Source organism: Poecilia formosa, unplaced genomic scaffold (assembly GCF_000485575.1).
Source record: "Poecilia formosa unplaced genomic scaffold, Poecilia_formosa-5.1.2 Scaffold28, whole genome shotgun sequence".
NCBI classification, from domain to species: domain Eukaryota; kingdom Metazoa; phylum Chordata; class Actinopteri; order Cyprinodontiformes; family Poeciliidae; genus Poecilia; species Poecilia formosa.
In genome coordinates this window covers 3,352,383-3,369,177 of record NW_006799967.1, presented here as the reverse complement: position 1 = coordinate 3,369,177, position 16,795 = coordinate 3,352,383, and the positions used below count along the sequence as shown (strand labels likewise).

The 16,795-nt window shown below is 38.7% G+C and overlaps 1 protein-coding gene across 1 annotated transcript; it reads right to left on the bottom strand.

Annotated features, from left to right (window-relative positions):
• Positions 1 to 460: 460 nt before the first annotated feature.
• Positions 461 to 14,055, bottom strand: prkaa1 (protein kinase, AMP-activated, alpha 1 catalytic subunit). Its single transcript, XM_007548927.2, has 9 exons — positions 13,841 to 14,055; positions 11,854 to 11,995; positions 7,990 to 8,083; positions 7,738 to 7,882; positions 6,682 to 6,769; positions 6,360 to 6,584; positions 5,760 to 6,252; positions 5,540 to 5,666; positions 461 to 3,120 (listed from the first exon to the last, which is right to left on the bottom strand). The coding sequence occupies exons 1-9, from the start codon at positions 13,935 to 13,937 to the stop codon at positions 2,837 to 2,839; spliced, it is 1,695 nt and encodes a 564-aa protein (XP_007548989.1). The 5' UTR covers positions 13,938 to 14,055; the 3' UTR covers positions 461 to 2,836.
• Between the last annotated feature and the right edge of the window lie 2,740 nt (positions 14,056 to 16,795).

The window sequence follows — 16,795 nt, the reverse complement described above, 5'->3', positions numbered from 1 at the left end:
AAAATAACTTTCCCTACTCTATTTTGAGTACAAAGGTACTTTCACGTGAAGAAACCTTAAATAGATGCGTCAGAACCATGAACTTAACAAGGTGGTTTTTCGTTTTCCCCGTAAATGCAGCATCACCCGGAAGGTGTTTACAGCTTATTTCAAAATAAAAGCAACCTGTAAATTTAAAGGTAACAATCAGTACTTCTGAAAATGCTTCAAATTTAAATATTTTTACAATATCTTCCGTATATTTACAGTTCATTAATTTAATATATTGTTCCTTTTATATGTTTTAGAGAAACTTTACACTTTTTCCCACTGTAACATTTCTGAAAGATAATTTATTCATATGAAAGTCTGAATAAGAGCTATAAAATTTTAAAGAAACTATCAAACCTAATCTAGTTGCCATTATAGAACCATTCATTCAGAATAGCTACATAAAAAGAAAAACAAAAACACTTCCAAACAACAGAATGCAATTTATTAGCAGTTTATTAGCCAGTTGTGTATACAAATGATTCAACACTTTCCATTTAGATTTACACTGTTCAATCTGGTAGGGACTCCCTTCACACCAAACAAAAATAGAGCAATATATTGAAGATATTCAACCAGACTGTATTGAACAGTCTTCTAGGACACTTTCCATAATCTCTCAAAGAGTTACTGTTTTTTGCACACATTCATCTTTCCTACAAAACCCATCATGTAAGGCATGACAAGTTTTGATAATCTAGACTTTCAAGAAACCCTTTAAAAATAAGTACTATTTTAAACCATGTCTACAACACTATAAACTGTCTTTGCCCTTTTTTTTCAGCCTGTGGTTTAAAAACTGAGACATCAAGATCAAATATGAACTGACTAGTTTTGGGTGGAAACCTTTCATACACCATGAGAGAACATGATCACAATTATTGACACACTTTGCAATTTTAGTCATGATCTGAACTTATTTCCAAGTTGTTAAAAGCTAAACACCAGTAACCGGTGACTTTCTGAAAGGGGTGACTTTAAAAAAAAAACAAAAAAACCCCACAAAATCAAACTGGAGGTCAGACTTTTATTCGTTTTGTAAGAAAGTATTAAGTTTTTCCAAAACCAGTTTAAATGTGTACTACTGATGTAAGACTAACAACATAAGCCGTGGACATCGATCTTTAAAAACTGCAAAAGGTGCCAATATTTCTGACCAGCACAGGAATAAAATTTCAAGCATTAAAAACAGATGAACAGTACTAATAAGGATAAGGCAGCCAAACAATTACCACTCACAACTTTTAAGACTGAACAGGAAATGGAATGAGATGTGTTCTATTTAAAGACATACCTGTGACTTTAAGTCTGCAAGCTTAGTGTCCAGATAAACCTTATCAAATATAAATCTGTCACACGTTTACCATCTTAGGAAAAACGTTTCATCCTTAACAACTTACAGTACCAAATAAATTCAAGTGAAGTCTGGAATAAAATGCCAAATTTAAAAGGAATGTGAGAGCAATTCAAAAATAAAAATCTGAAGGAAAAAAAAATGTATATGTATTCACCGACAAACTTTCCACATATCGGCTGTTACTGCTACTACTTGTTTAAAATTAGGCCTTGAGGTCTGTATACATGACTGATTGGCATTTATGAAATGAATGTAGGCCAAAGGCATTTCACTCAGTAATCATACTTATATCCTATACTTTATCCCAAAACATAAAAACTCCAAAATCAATTTGTCCATCTAATACATGAACATTTAAAATGATATATTTCTAGATTTGTGTGTCATAGCAAAACACCTCTTAAATTGGAAAAGCAAGCTAGTTATCTAGAAAAACAATCAAGTATCAGAATAATTGTGATTGAGGGCAACAAAACTGACAAAGACCTAAAAACAGTAAAAAATAAAATAAAGAAAAAGAAAGGAATATATATTCATATATGTCTAATATCCAGCAGTAGAATTTAATGCAAGAAAAAAAAAATCAAATTCTATTACAACCAAAACCTCCTCCACTTAATGCATTGATAAATATGTTCACGCCTTTATATATAAAAATGCAGGGGGACAAACAACTTCAAACAATTGTTTTGTTTTGTTTTTTTTTTACAAAGAGGACAAGATCATGAACATTTAAGTATTTGACAGAAACAAGAAAACCCTACATACATCTGATGAAGCATCCTTTTTTTTGTCCCTGACACACTGCAGACATCAAGGGTCACTGCACGTTTTGGGGTCCAACTGAAAGCGATGGGCATGGAAAATAGTGCAGTGCCCCGATACATCTGCAATGCCTCTCTGATCCCTACTAAGAAAAGAAATAAAAAATACAAGCAGCAGAAAATTAAAGAAAGTTGTGCAAAAGTGCTTCCTGCCTCCTATGACTGCCACTCAATTTTTAGCCCCCCGTCCCCCTACAACCCGTGGCTTCCTCCTCTGCAGGCCAAAAAAAAAAACGAGATTTTGTTCTCTGTACTGAAACGTGCGCCTTACAGGCTATAAGTACAGACCGTTCAGTGTAATTACTTCCGCATATAGTTGTACTTGGGATGTGGGCATCTGTTGTTAGGACTGACTTGGAAATTCAAAGGCCCCCCTCTTCTTACCCGCCCCTCTGAAATGTTCTGTCCTAGTTAAGTAGCACGTGATTCCTCTTTCTTCAACTCCTACAGACCCAGTCAGCTCGGTATACCTCCCGCTACAGCTCAGGGAAGGCCAACCTGCGTCAGTGCCATGGAACAATCACTTCATCCTCAGCCTGGATAAAGTGAGCCATGAATCGGTTGCATGCTTATTGCTATAAAGACACTCAGAGAGAAAAAAGGCTAGCGATGATTGTTTTGCAAGCTATCGTGCAAGTAGTTTAATAAGATTTGCGCACATCTCAAAGAACTCGATGGTGTGGCTCCCCGGTCGGGGGGTGGGCGTGCTGTCCGCGCCACCTGACGAGTCGACGGACGAGGTCAGAGAGGAACCTAGGGAGCCTTCGGCGGTCTTGGTGGGCTGCACAGTGCTGGAGGTGGCCGAAACGTCTGCTCCCTCTGCGTCGCTCTTTACTGTGGCGCGGTGGTTGCCCACGGACCCAGAGCGGAGAGGGGTAGCAGTTCCAGATTTAGTCTCCAGCATGTCATCTGATCGGCACAAGAAAGGCTACGTTTAACAAGGAAAAAACTACAAAACTGACAAACACACACACAATAAAAGATTTAAACTATTCTCCTGAGAGATTAACAGCACTGACTAGCAAGGGTGCAACAATATCAGCAACTGCGAAATACTGATTAGAATTTGTCATAAAACGCATACTGTGAGGTTTGTAAAATCTTCTTTTGTGACAAAGAAATAGGGGGAATCTTTGGTTGAATCCCACAGGACACTCCCTACCACTAGCAACCCCCTCCCTCCATCCATTGGCATTTCATTCAGGAAGTGGTTCACATGCTTTACTGAGAAATAAAGCATTCCTCCAAACAGCATGATCAGTTCTCACTAATCTCTATTACATAAATATATATCCCCATATGAGTTGCATAAACAGTCCAGCAGCAAATATTTGTTGTTTTGCTGGGACAAAAAGATGACTTCAAATAAACCCAGTTGACAAAGTACATGGATTTTTGTCAATGTTATACCAATACACCAACACAAACATATAGTATGTGTTATATTGTCTTAAAATAACAGACTGTAATGAGAATACTAATCTTGAAATATGTTTGGAGTACACTGATGTGTGGTCTGACGGCAAACATACCGAAGTATTCAAATCTTTATAAACTTAGTATAATCATGTTTCACTGGGTTTTCATTTGGTTTCAGGATATTTTCTTTGCATATATCTTAACAGAAATTAGTTTCTTTTTTGCTTGTTAAGAAAAAAAAATGGCATTCAGGCTTAGTTTTCCAGAAAAAGTTCTAGTGAATCTGGATTTATAGGTATCACTCTAATAACCAGCATTTGCATTCAGTTTAGACCCTACATCTTTTGCAATAACCAACAATTTATATTTTTAAGCTGCAAGAGCAAGATTCTTCAGTCTTTTGCAAGAGGTCAGCTTTTATCATCCCCTAGTGGTTTTCTAGCATCCTTTGATGGCAATCAAAGGCACTAAATCTCACAAGAGGTTCCCTTGTAAAAATCCAAGCAAGACCGACCACACATAACTTTATAAAAATTTGCCCTTTGCTTTCAAAACATTAAGCTTTCACAACATGTTTTTTTTGGCACGATCTACAATTGGACATTGCTAACACATCAGGTCAGCCAGGGTCAAATTTTAGCCTCGTCCCCTTTGAACAGCACGTCTGTGGCGTTTCAAACTGCCCACAAAAACACTCCTAACATTTTCGTTTGAAGTCGTTGCCAAGTCCATACAGACAACCAAAAGCCCTCGTTTTTCAGTCAATCATTAATGAAGTCTACACTAGAGCAGCGCACTGCAGGATACGAGTCAGATAAACAACCCAAATATATACAGCTCAGGTTTTGCTAAGATAGCTAGGTCAACATAAATATGCCATTAATGTGCTATATTTTTATTAACAAAAAGCAGAGTTAATTAGCTCAATAAAACAAACATTTAAAGAACAGACAAACACAGGGATGAGTACTTTTAAACCATTTTCCATAGAAGTGCAGCAGATCTTAAAGGGTTAATGAGTAAGGAAATGCTTTAACATGGGCGTTAAAGGTCAAAAATACAAAGTTTCTTTCCATTTCTTTTAATTGAGGTTAATTGTTTGCATCTGTGTTCACAATTACAAAAAATTATTTTCTAATGACTGAATTAAACATCTCGTCCGATGCGTGCCATCTAGTTGAATTAATTAAAGACAAAGCGAATGGTGCAGTGAGATCCACAGCAGCGGGTGAAAAGTAGAGAATGTTGTGAAGTAAAGTGGAAGTTTAAGTGCTTTTATTTTGAAGAACATAACGCGTTTAGTTCTTCAAAATAAGAAGTTTATTTTTTTTTTTACTGACCCAAAGACAGATTCTTTACCAAGTTCAGTTTTTCAAATATGCATTTGTTCACCATCATTCAGACACAGCTAAAAAAAGAAACCCTGACCATTATGAACCCATATTAGCTCGATGTCTGCAAATGTTCCTGGCTCAGAAATGAAAAGCACCCATTTGCTGCAGAGCACATCTATGTTGCCCTGTCTGACTGGTGATCAGTGGACAACTGATACCTCTATTGAAACGAGACTGTTTGTCAGACTCAAGTCTAAAACCTCGAGTCCAAGTCAAATGTCAAGCATTCAGAGTGTAAATATATACCCAATTTCAAACCAATTTTTATGCCTCGTTGCTGCGACTTGAGAAAACATATCTGACTCATCAATAAGTCCACAAGCTGATGGCTAGTATAAGTGGGCCCTTGTGTTTCCAGATTGGCGTAAAAATTTGGCCATCTTCTTCACAGGAACAGACAATCTTACAAAATGCAGCTTTAGGTTGAGACATCTTTAGGTTTGTGCGGAAGACTGAATGAGGTCAAACACAAACTAATACCGTCCTAATATGCAGAACTGAGTGGAAGAACTTACCATCTATGCTACGAAAGTCAAGGAGGTAGGTTCTGCTGTCCACCTGGTAGAGTTGAAGGCTCATCTTGGTTTGCATTCCTGTGATAGGATTCTTCCTCCTCACACGCAGATAATATGGATTAACAACCTAGAAAGAGCACGAAATTAAAGACTGTAAACACACAATAAGGCAGAATCGGTTTATTAAAAACTGCTAACGTTGGACGTTTTTCCCCCTTACCTTCCACTCGTAATCCAGCTGTTTCATTGCACGGCACACTTCGGTCATAATGTCGTTGGGTCTGCTCTGACTGCGGATCCCCAGGTGCCACTTGGCTCTCCGTACGCCTTGGTGCTTGGACTTCTGGGGGTTCAGTTCGTCCAGTGTGTGGCGAGACCTCGGAGGAGGCTCCGCCACGAAGATGGGTAAACGCTCGGGGTGGGGCTTGATGATTCCAGCCACGTCGTCCAGAAAATTGTCGGGCGGGCTCGAGGCCAGGTAGAAATCCTTGGCCTCGCTCATGATGCGCCGATTGTCGATGATTAGGTGGTAGGCCACCGCTAACGGGTCCTGGTGGTTGCGGCTGTAAATGCAGGAGAGAACCTCTTCCTCGGTGCACTCAAACTTCTCACAAACTTCTTTCAAGGCCTCGTCATCAATCATGTTGTTGCTGTAGGAGGGGTCCTCAGGAAACAAGTACTTTGGCAGATCTTGTTTGAACCAATCGTCCTCACTATAGTGGCAAAATGAACAGACCGAGGGGTTGAGACGTGCTAAAGATGTCGTCTTTATAATCCAAAACAGAATAAAGGCAATAATGATATTGTATTTTTGGCTTACCGGATCTCTTTAATAGTTGCCCTTTTCATTGGGTCCACTTGCAGCATGTGTTTAAGGAGGCTTACTACTGAGGGGTTCAGATACTGCGGCGTGAAAAAGATCCCATCGCAGATCTTTTTAAAGAGCGTTGGCACATGGTCGTCATCGAAGGGGAGCGTCCCACACAATAACGCATACAGAATGACACCACTACTCCATATATCCACCTCCGGACCGGCGTATAACCTGAGGACAGGTGTAAAAAAAAATATATATATATGCAAGACTCAAAGCAAAGTTTGACTTTCAGGGCTAATTTTCCACTTGAGAACTGGTTCGTTACCTTCCTGAGATGACCTCTGGAGCAGCATAGTTTGGAGAACCGCAACTCGTTCTCAGGAACTCTCCGTCTGACATCATGTTTGACAAACCTGCACAGAATGTTGAATTGTTAATGCATTAAAAGGTTTGGTGTCATGTTAGAATCACAAACCTCAATTGGAGATAGATCAATGCATTATATATTTTTTTTACAAATAAAAAAAATGAAAAGGACAACAAGTCCCCCTCTCTACATTTCTCTTCTAGCAGGCTCAGGGGAGCTGACCAGAGTTTGTGGGAAAATAAAGTTAGCAGTTATAATGTGAAACATTTCAAAGGAAACTCAAAGGCACATCTGCAGTTAATTTTGCAATATTCAAATTTACTCAAGGATTCACAAGCTATTCATCATGTCTCTCAGAATAATAACAAAAAAAAACCCAGCAACCTTCAATCTTCACCTTTTAGTCCCACTTGTTCTTCTTCATGGTGTAATGAACATAAAAGACAGTAATGCTATGGCTCTGTTTGCCAAACAAACAGCAGTAGTAAAAAGTTCCCGGAGTTTATTTGACCTCATTGTTACAACTCATGGTCAGGCTGCCTACAAGGAGAGAAAATCTCCTATCGCTGGCAGCAAGAGTAAATCTGAGTCATAGATAAAACAAATGCAATAACAAAGTAAAGCTGGTGTAAGTTGAAGGTCGAGCTTGGGAGTATTTCCTGTGACAAAGAGGAATTCACCTTCCTCCATTACATATTCAGAACTTTTCCAACTATAGCTTCACGTTTACTCTCACTGTGCACTGACGTTCTCTTTTCTAGGATCAGGCAACATATTAGCCAATTTTCTGGTAAACAAGCCAGAGCTGCTAATAACTGGAAAGCCTGCACTATTATTCTATTTCAGCATTCATGACTGTTCCTATACTAACACATATCAAACAATGCCTGCTCTTAAAAACATCACGCCAGAAAATGCTTGCAGAGCAACCTGAACCCTCACTGGCTATCCTTTTACTATAACGACAACGGCGCCTCTTATCCAAGCCTGCCAGGTGAAGTGTAGCGTACATACCGAAATCTGCAATCTTTGCATTCATGTGCGCATCGAGCAGCACGTTCTCAGGTTTGAGGTCTCTGTGCACCACCATGTGCCGGTGGCAGTAATCTACTGCTGATATGATCTGCTGGAACAGTCGCCGACTCTCCTTCTCTTCCAACTGATGGATCAGAAATGACCCGTTAGCGTTCACACAGGCCAATCAACGTAAAACACGACAAGTTGATCTACAACTCTTAGATCCTCTTCTGTATTGTCATGTCTTACCTTTCCATTTTTGCAGATGTAATCGAAGAGCTCTCCACCTGAGACATACTCCATGACCATGAAGATATCTGTAGGGGTGCTAATAACTTGATACCTGCAACAACAGTAACGAAAAAGATTAAAATCACATGAGTTATTGACAGCTGAGGAGCAGAACTGACTCAAAACAGCTCAGATGGCAGGAACTTCATTTCATATCGTGCCAAAGAAGAATCAGTCAGACATGAATATTTGACTTGACGTGTCAAAATACGTCTACAACTGAGTTTGAGCTATAAAATGTTAGGGAAATTGTAAGATGAAAGCATTTAAATCTAATCCATCATGTTTAATATGTTTTAGGCGCACCTTTTCTTGCATTTTAAGGATGCAATCAGTTACAGCTTAATGGTAGATCAAAGCTTGTAAGATTGTACACCGTTAAGTGAGAACCAGCACCTGGTTTGTGTCCGGTTTGCAAACACACACACACACACACAGTGTTGTACTGATCTATAACCCCGTCTAAACTATGGTAATGTCACCTTTAGCTCATTTCTAAGTAGAAGCTGTGCTGAATTCACAGAAAATGCTCTGAACTTTGATGCTGTTTAATCGTAAAAACATCAGTAAAAACCAAAAGGCTTTAATAGCAGAAGCAACAAGACCCTTAACGACTTTAATGTGGAATTTGCATTCAAAGCAAAAACAAACAAAAAAAACAGCATAAGCAAATGTCCTTTCTGATATGACATATGATATCAATTATTGAAGCATGTCACATTTGATATTCCCTCCTAACACGAGATTCTGCAGCTGTCTCGATTCATACAGAAACAAACTTTTCTAAACTTATTCTTAGCTCTAGAGCAGTTTGCTGAAGGCCGATATAACGTTTGTATTTTTCTTCTCTGTTTTGATACGACTCATTGATAATTTGCCATGCAACACATTTCAGTTCAGTTCCAGTTAATTATGCGGACGATATTTACAGAAGGCATTCGCCCTGCTTCACAAAAGTGGTACTTTGTTCTAAATGCTGCAAAAATGAATGAGTGTTAAGTGTCTTGGAAAGCAGGGGATATCTGATCATCTCGGATGGCTAAGAACAAGAAAATAGGTTGTGATTTTTAACAAGTGGCCTTGGAAATTGCATAGCTAGCTGGAGTTGTGGGTAGCAAATAAAAAAAAAATCATAAAAAGTTTACAAACAACAGAAATCAAGAGTTAAGCTTGGTTAACAACTCCTGATCTGATTTGAAAACGCCTTGATTAGAATCATGAGCCGAAGCATTATATTTAGCTTACATGTTTTTGTAATTCAAACTTTTTTAAAATCTCTGATCTGAATTTTGTTTTGTATAAGTGGCTGAATGCTGGTGCCGTTTCTATGTCAACCAGAACATCCGAATCCTTTGTGTTTAAATAGAAGGTAACTGGGAACAAGAGAAGAAATGTGTTTGCCTCCCATCTAAGCCCTTAGCTTAGCTGGCTTAAGTGAGTTGCTTAGAGCTGGTGCTCCTCTTCCTCATGCAATACTACTAAAGTGGATGAAGGAGGACACATTTCAGGTGGCTTCTATAGCTGATTTCTTTAAAAGATACCCCTCACATTCAACAGATATTAAGCAACCAAATGTGCTTCTTTTTCAATCAGAGTATGTTTACATATCAATCTGACACTTTCTTCTTATAAAGCTGCACAATCTAGTGAAATTCAATAGTTATCACAGTCTTAATGTGTACAATGTTACATTTGCACAGGAAAGACTGGACACAACATTTGATTGGATATTATATTTCAGGTGATTTAAAATCTGCCTGACAATAATTGGCAGATTGGATTAACTTTTATTTAACAATAAAAATGCACTTTTATGTTTTCCTCATATCATGCATCTCCAAGTCTGAAGCTCCTCATTAATCTGAACAATCCAAAAGGAGAATGTCAACAGAGAAATGACACCAAAATACATTTTATTAAAGCTCAATGCACTGTACTTAGGTTTACCTAGTTAGCAAAACATGCCCTTTTTCTATCTGATTTATTTCCTCTGGCCAAAGATATGCCTGTATAAAAATTGCCACCATGATTGTTGATTTAAAATACTAAAAAAATAAAAATAGAAAAAAAATCAACAGATTTTTCAGCTGGTTTTTTAAAAGCAATAATTATAATATGAAATAATTATAGGTTGACTTAATCTGCAATAAAATGCCAGTCCCAAATATTATGACATTACAGGTAAATTACAGAAACCAACATGTAAACAGCAGCATAGCACCTGTACACTTCACCACATATTTTAATGTGGCAGTGTTATGCATTTTTCAGTCACATTTTATAGCACTATCAAGTAACTATGTCACGTTCAGTTGTTATACAAATACTGTATAGATAAAACATGATTTGAAAGAAATTTTATTTTGCAATTTCACAACTTGAATAGTAGTTGTATAATGATGATTTGTGTGTTATTCATCAAAACCCCTTTATCAAATCACAACTTTTCTCCACATCCCTCTGAGAACAATGCAGCAGCTTTACACTCCTGATTCTGTTCATGAACCTGCTGGTCTTAACCTCAGAGGAAGGCAATTCAAAACATCTCCTGTCTTAAATGGGCAGTGAATACAACCATTGAAATAAAAAAAAAAATATATATATAGAAATTTAAGGAGTAAGGGGAAAAAATTTATTTAAAAAAAAACATTCAATTGTTCTTCTGGAAGCCCATTTCCACCTGGAAAGAAAAAACAAAAGCCCAACAAGAAGTTTTCAGGTCATCGTTATGAAAATGAAAGTCAGAATTTTGTGTTTTAAAGTCATAGTTACAATTTTTCTTCTGGTAATTATAAGTTTAAAACTTGTAATATTGAGATTTACTCTTGCAATTATGTCTTCAAAACTCGTGATTAGGATATCCTCTTGTGTTTTTATTAATTTGTTCCCTTTTTGGCGGAAATGGCGGAAATGGGCTTCCATACATTTGTCATAGTACTATTGTGTTGCACTGCTGCATTTGCTCTGACACTAAACAGGCCACACCACAGAGTTTGTTCCATTTGCTTCTGCCCTCTGGAAAAGATGACATCTCTCTCTCTCTCTCTGTCTCCCTCTCTCTCTCTCTCTCTCGCTCGCTCTCGGATCCCACACACAAAGTTTACATTCTTGTGCATGCATGACATGGAGCCGATATTCAAGACATTTGCCACACCTTGTGCTCTATTTACTAACCCTCTAACTGTAGCCTGCAGACAATTACCCATCAGGCAGGAAGTACTGCAGCAATTTCCTTCAATGTATTTAGATCAGTGCTCCTTTCAGTAACAGAGTATCACTGCTGCATGTAGCAGCATATTGATGAATAAAATAGATTATGGAATAGTCTATTCCAAGAGGTTCATTGGGCTCACTCCCTTATGAAACTACAGTACCCTTTGCAACACGAGTGTGACAGTCGGCTCCGACAGCGACTGTAATATGACTCACTGAAAATAGCTGTCATCTTTCCATGTTGGCAGGTACAAATGTTGTGAAGAACTTCACAAATAATTTCAAGCAAGGCAAGGCAAGCAATGTGGTAACTGGCTCAAAAAGCAGCTCTTCGGTGGGTAAGTATTTCAGGACAAAGAGGTCACACGGCTGGGGTCGTTGATAATGCACTTTTTGCTCATTAAAATGCACAACAAGAAGGGGGAGGGGAAAGCACAACGCAGACAGAGAGCGCTGATGGAAAGGGACACGGGGTCAGATGATATCACCCTGATGGATGCATCCTGGAACGCACCATTTCGAAAGTCTGGAAATAGTTCAGTGGGTGGCATTAATGTGGCGGCAGGGGAGATTACGCGGCGGTGAGTGGGTGTGTAATCTAGGACTTACAGTTTAATTATGTGAGGGTGCCTGAAAAGCTTGAGGTTCTGGATCTCCCGGCGGATTTTTCCCACCACGTCCAAGCTGCGGATCTTCTGCCTGTTCAAGATTTTCACAGCCACTTGGTGCTTGGTCAGCTCATGTTGGCCCACTGCGCAACGAGCAAATAACAGAGGGAGATTAGAATTGAAATCAGAAAGCAAGAGCACATGAATAACTTAATAAGAAAATAATTTCAAAACATTAAACAATAGTTTAAAAAAAAAGTTAAAATCTTCTTTTTGTGTTTAAAGATGTGCAACTTGTTTTATTTAAATGCAGCAGACAGAGGTCAATTGTTTATTTGAACTCATCCCCGCAATCCACACAAGGAATCAAAGTTCAAAGTTTACAGCCTTTTAAAAGCCAACTTCTGCGCCGCTCCTCAAAGTCGTATTTTGTTTCTTCTTGACATCGACTCTTTAAGGCTGAGCTTTGTTGTGGCATTTTGCTTGGATCGGATTTACTGCTACTAACACATGCACACATTTTATTGCACTGTCATCTGCAACACATTGCAAATGTCAAAGTAGAAAGTATTAACTTGGATACGCAAATATCTCAATGGGGAATTTAGTGAAAAAATGTTCTTGCTTAATCAGTTGCTGCTAGAGGATTATTCCAATACGACAGCAAACAACAAAAAAATTACATTTCAATAACTGATCACATAGTGGAACAACAGAGCAGTTTAGTCGTGCTGACAAAATGTTTAGAGATACAAAGAGGAAATGCCAGGTCAACTTTGCCAGCTGTGATAAGAGACTGAGGAGTTGTAAACTTAAAAATCCCTGCTTTTCTGATCAGCAAATACCACAGCGCTTTAATTTCTACCGAAGTAAAGTGATCAAGAGCTGATTTCAGAAGTTGCAAGGAAATGCTGAAAGTATTGCAGCAAAGTTGCTTGGTTTTTGGTCCGTTTGAGCTTTTGTTCTCAGCCCCTCATAAAAACATGTGCCAGACTATTTATAACTCTTTTTGTAACATTGTATAAACAAAGCAGGCCTTCTGAAACCATTTTACAACAACTACCACCTAAGTAAACAGGCCATTTCACACAAACCTTGATCACAAAATCCAATATGCCTGTCACATATTTGTTATCAAACAACAGACGCAGTAATAAAAGATTTATTTGTACTCCGGACAGCAATTCTATAACACTCTGTGCAACTTTGTAAGTGAACATCCTTCTTTACTGCTTAAATCTGAATACCATTCACACAGGGCGGCAGCTCCAATGCACTAACACCGTGTTTTCCTTTCATCAGCTACAGGAACTGGGGTACCAGGGAGATGAGTCACTGAAAATTAACTGACTATAAACAGACCAGCTGTTTGTTGCTGGTGATAGGTCCAGGTTTATAATGTGTGTCGGGGGGAGGAAGCACAAATTACAGCTAACAAATCCCACCTCTGTCCAAACTGAGTAGGTAACCTCTGTTAATGACCTTAGCTACTACTTGGGTAGTTCTCTGAAAACACTAGGGCGAACATTTAACTGGTTTTGACCGACTCCCTCTCCAAACGCACCTGGAAGCGTGAACATTTCCTCAGCCGTAAAGGTCAGCTGAAGTTAGCACAGTGTCACAAGAGTAATTTTAATGTTTGCAAACAGGAAAAGGGAGACGAATCAATAGCAGTCATGAAGATTTACTTCAGTCCCAACAGCGACTTGTGGATCACTGGGTTAGCTAACAGCGCTATTACACTTACTAAAACTATTGTGTCAGAAATAATTGAGAAGTCTTGCTAGCTCTGTTGAATCATTCAGTTGCTTTACCCCAATATGTGGCGTTTCTCACAAAGTAGTTAAAGCTAGAACATGACAACATATGCGCTACATTTCCGATTTGGCGACAGTTTAGCTCGCTAGCAGGCTAAGTTAGCGGCTAAGCTAAAAGCCTCCATCTTTCAGTCGCCAGGACGCAGAGACGGCAACACATACGAGACATACCTTTAACCTTCCCAAAAGTCCCGACTCCAAGCGTATCACCGAGAATGTAATGTCCGATTTTAACTCTTCCCTCGTGTTTCTGTTTCTCCGTCGCCATCTTCCCGCAGTGGCCTTTCTGCGGGGTTAGCTTGCTGCAGGCAGACACGGACCGAACTCTGTGTGCGTCTCTCGAGCGGCTCCGAATCCGCTCCCCGACGCACGGAGCAAAGAGATCCACCCCGGCACGCGCATGATTCGTCAAAGCCCGTAGGCGTGGTACAGTGTTGCCTTCACTGCACGCACAAAACTCCGAAATTTCAGTTACATATTCGAACCTGAAAAATCCCTTTATTAATCATCTAAATAAATAAATAAATAAATAAATAAATAAATAAATAAAACTTGGTTTAGTGTTTTCAAGATAGAAAACTTGACCAAAAAGTATGACTACTTCTGACACACGTTTGGTGACCAAATAGCCCGGCTTTTGACTCATCTGACAATAAAACCCTTCTGCCAGTGATGGTATCTACAACTTCTTTACATAACTATACAGCTTTAAAAGACAAGGAACAAAGAAATATAAACAACTATTAAAATATTTATAAGTTAAAATTAGTCTAAAACCAGTTTTAAAAAAGTAGAAAATAAAACTTCATACATCAATGCTCATAAAAACTCCATTAAAATGACTAAGGTCATGCAACACAGCATAAGAAATTTCACTTGCAAATCAAGATAGGTTAAACCAGTTGTCTCCCAAATACAGACATGAAGCATTCAAATAAGACCTATGCATCCTGTATCTTTCTACATACTTATCTAAGCAAGTTATCCGTTTCTGTTTTTCAACTCACACTGTCTATTTATCTGCCTGTTGATCTGAAAACAAATTTAGCTCAGATATGCATCAGATGTACATAATGAGGAAGTCAACATTTGTTTGTCCCAAAACAAAACAATCCTTGTTTACATTGATAGTGTGCAGGCGCTCAGCCAGCTCTTATAATAATGGAGCAGGCAAACTCTGCTGGCACATAAATGTAGATCTACAATTCATTTTGTGCAAACTCTATATAGACGGACAAACATTTGAGAAATGAACCAGGTGCAGCCATTAAATTAGTAATCAGATTTTATTAGTTTGTTGTGTTTTCTCTAATCTAATTTTGAACTCAAAACATTACATGTCAATATTGTTTACTGAGACAACTGTCATTAATTAAAATATGGAGATGTAGAAAAACATTTATAAAGAAACGAGAGCCAGAAGAAAGCTAAGTCCAGCTTGAGTTTTTCAATATTCCAGAAATGCTCCTCAAACAGAAATCTACCATCTCATGGAGGTAGAAGCTTACCCTAATATTGAGGTTGTGCTTTCTGGAGGGCAAATATGTTTCCCTCATCTAAGTTTTAACTTCTCTGCAGATCATATTTTCTGTTCACATCAAATGCAGCAGAAGGATTTTTAGGTTTTAGGTTTTGATCAAGGTGTAAGCAAAAACAAACAATAACCCCACAAGAATGCCTGTTTTTAAGGGTTCTGAGTAAATAAGTTCAGAGGCATGAAGGTTAGACGATGATCAGGATTTATTGACCAATAAAACGAGACGTTATCAGAACCTGAGCCGAGGTGGACAGGAAACTAATCCTCCGTTCTTCTTTCTCTACAAAGGAAGTCAGGTACTATTGGATGTATCTAAATCAAGTCACACGATGAGACAATGATCCCAACAGGACTGATCCTGGTTCTGATCCAAAACCTGACCTCCACAAACAGAATCAGAGTACAATCCGTTACAGATTCTACTCTCCGTTACAGATTCACTGTCCTGCCCCAATGAAGAAGACAACGAGAAGGAAACCAAAGAAATGCATCGATGCAGATCAGCTGGAGCCATCGGAGACACAAGCAGCTGCAGCTTAAAGGAGGGAACCAGAACTAGCTGGAATGAATCGGGGAACAGGTTTTACAAGAAATTTCACCATATTATAGATTTGACTGTGAATATCTCCTTTTGAATACTCTGCCATAACAGATAAGTAAGGTGGAAAAATACATTTAATTGTTATTTTCTCTTTTACATTGTCGCAATGATTGCTTGGAGATTAAACTGAAACTGACAGAAATTGTTTTGATTGCACAGCGCAAATAACAGGTCCTACATTTTGGTAGCACCGTGATTGGGTGGAGGGTTAAAGGCTGTAGCATAAAGTAAAAATTACAAGTGCTGCATTCAAATTTACCCGGCTTTAGAGACACAAGTCATGTATGCTTTGAAAATGCAGGCTTATTCTCTTCAAAAGCTTGTGACAAAACCCCAAAACCCCTGTGTGGAAATCTAGGTTCCACACAGCATTTTTGTTCCTGGAATTATGTTGCCGCCAGTGCAGAGCTTGTTGAAAAGCAGGAGCATGTGGGCATGAGTCCACCTGCACAAATACTTTGGATGTCAGGCTTGTGACTCGAAGAGCAGCAAAGAGACATTCTGTTGAAAGTTGTTTTCTCCTTTGAAGCCTCCTTCAAACTGTCTTGAACGTCGAGAATTTTTTTTTTTTTTTTCAAGAAAAGTGAGCTACCGCTTCACAGAAACATCCTAACATCCTGATCCAATTTCCAGGATGACGGAGCACCTTGTCCCCAGGCAAAAGTGCTACTTAAGTAGCTCAGCCATTATTAGACTGAGATTGTGAGCGTTTTGCCAGGAAATTTTCCACATCACAGCTGCTTTAAAAAAAAAACTGTGGTCACTTCAAATACAAGGCGAGAAATAGTGACTTCCAAAACTTAATCTAGCAAGAAAATTGAGCTCTAGAAAAGAGAATAAGTTCCAAAGAGGCAGAACGAACACTGTAAATAGTTTACACTGAAATAGTGGCCCATTGAGAAAACTCCACGTAGTGTACTGTATAAAATGACAGCATTTATGTTCTCGGACAGCTTACGGATTTCCAGGATGACGGATATGCCACTCT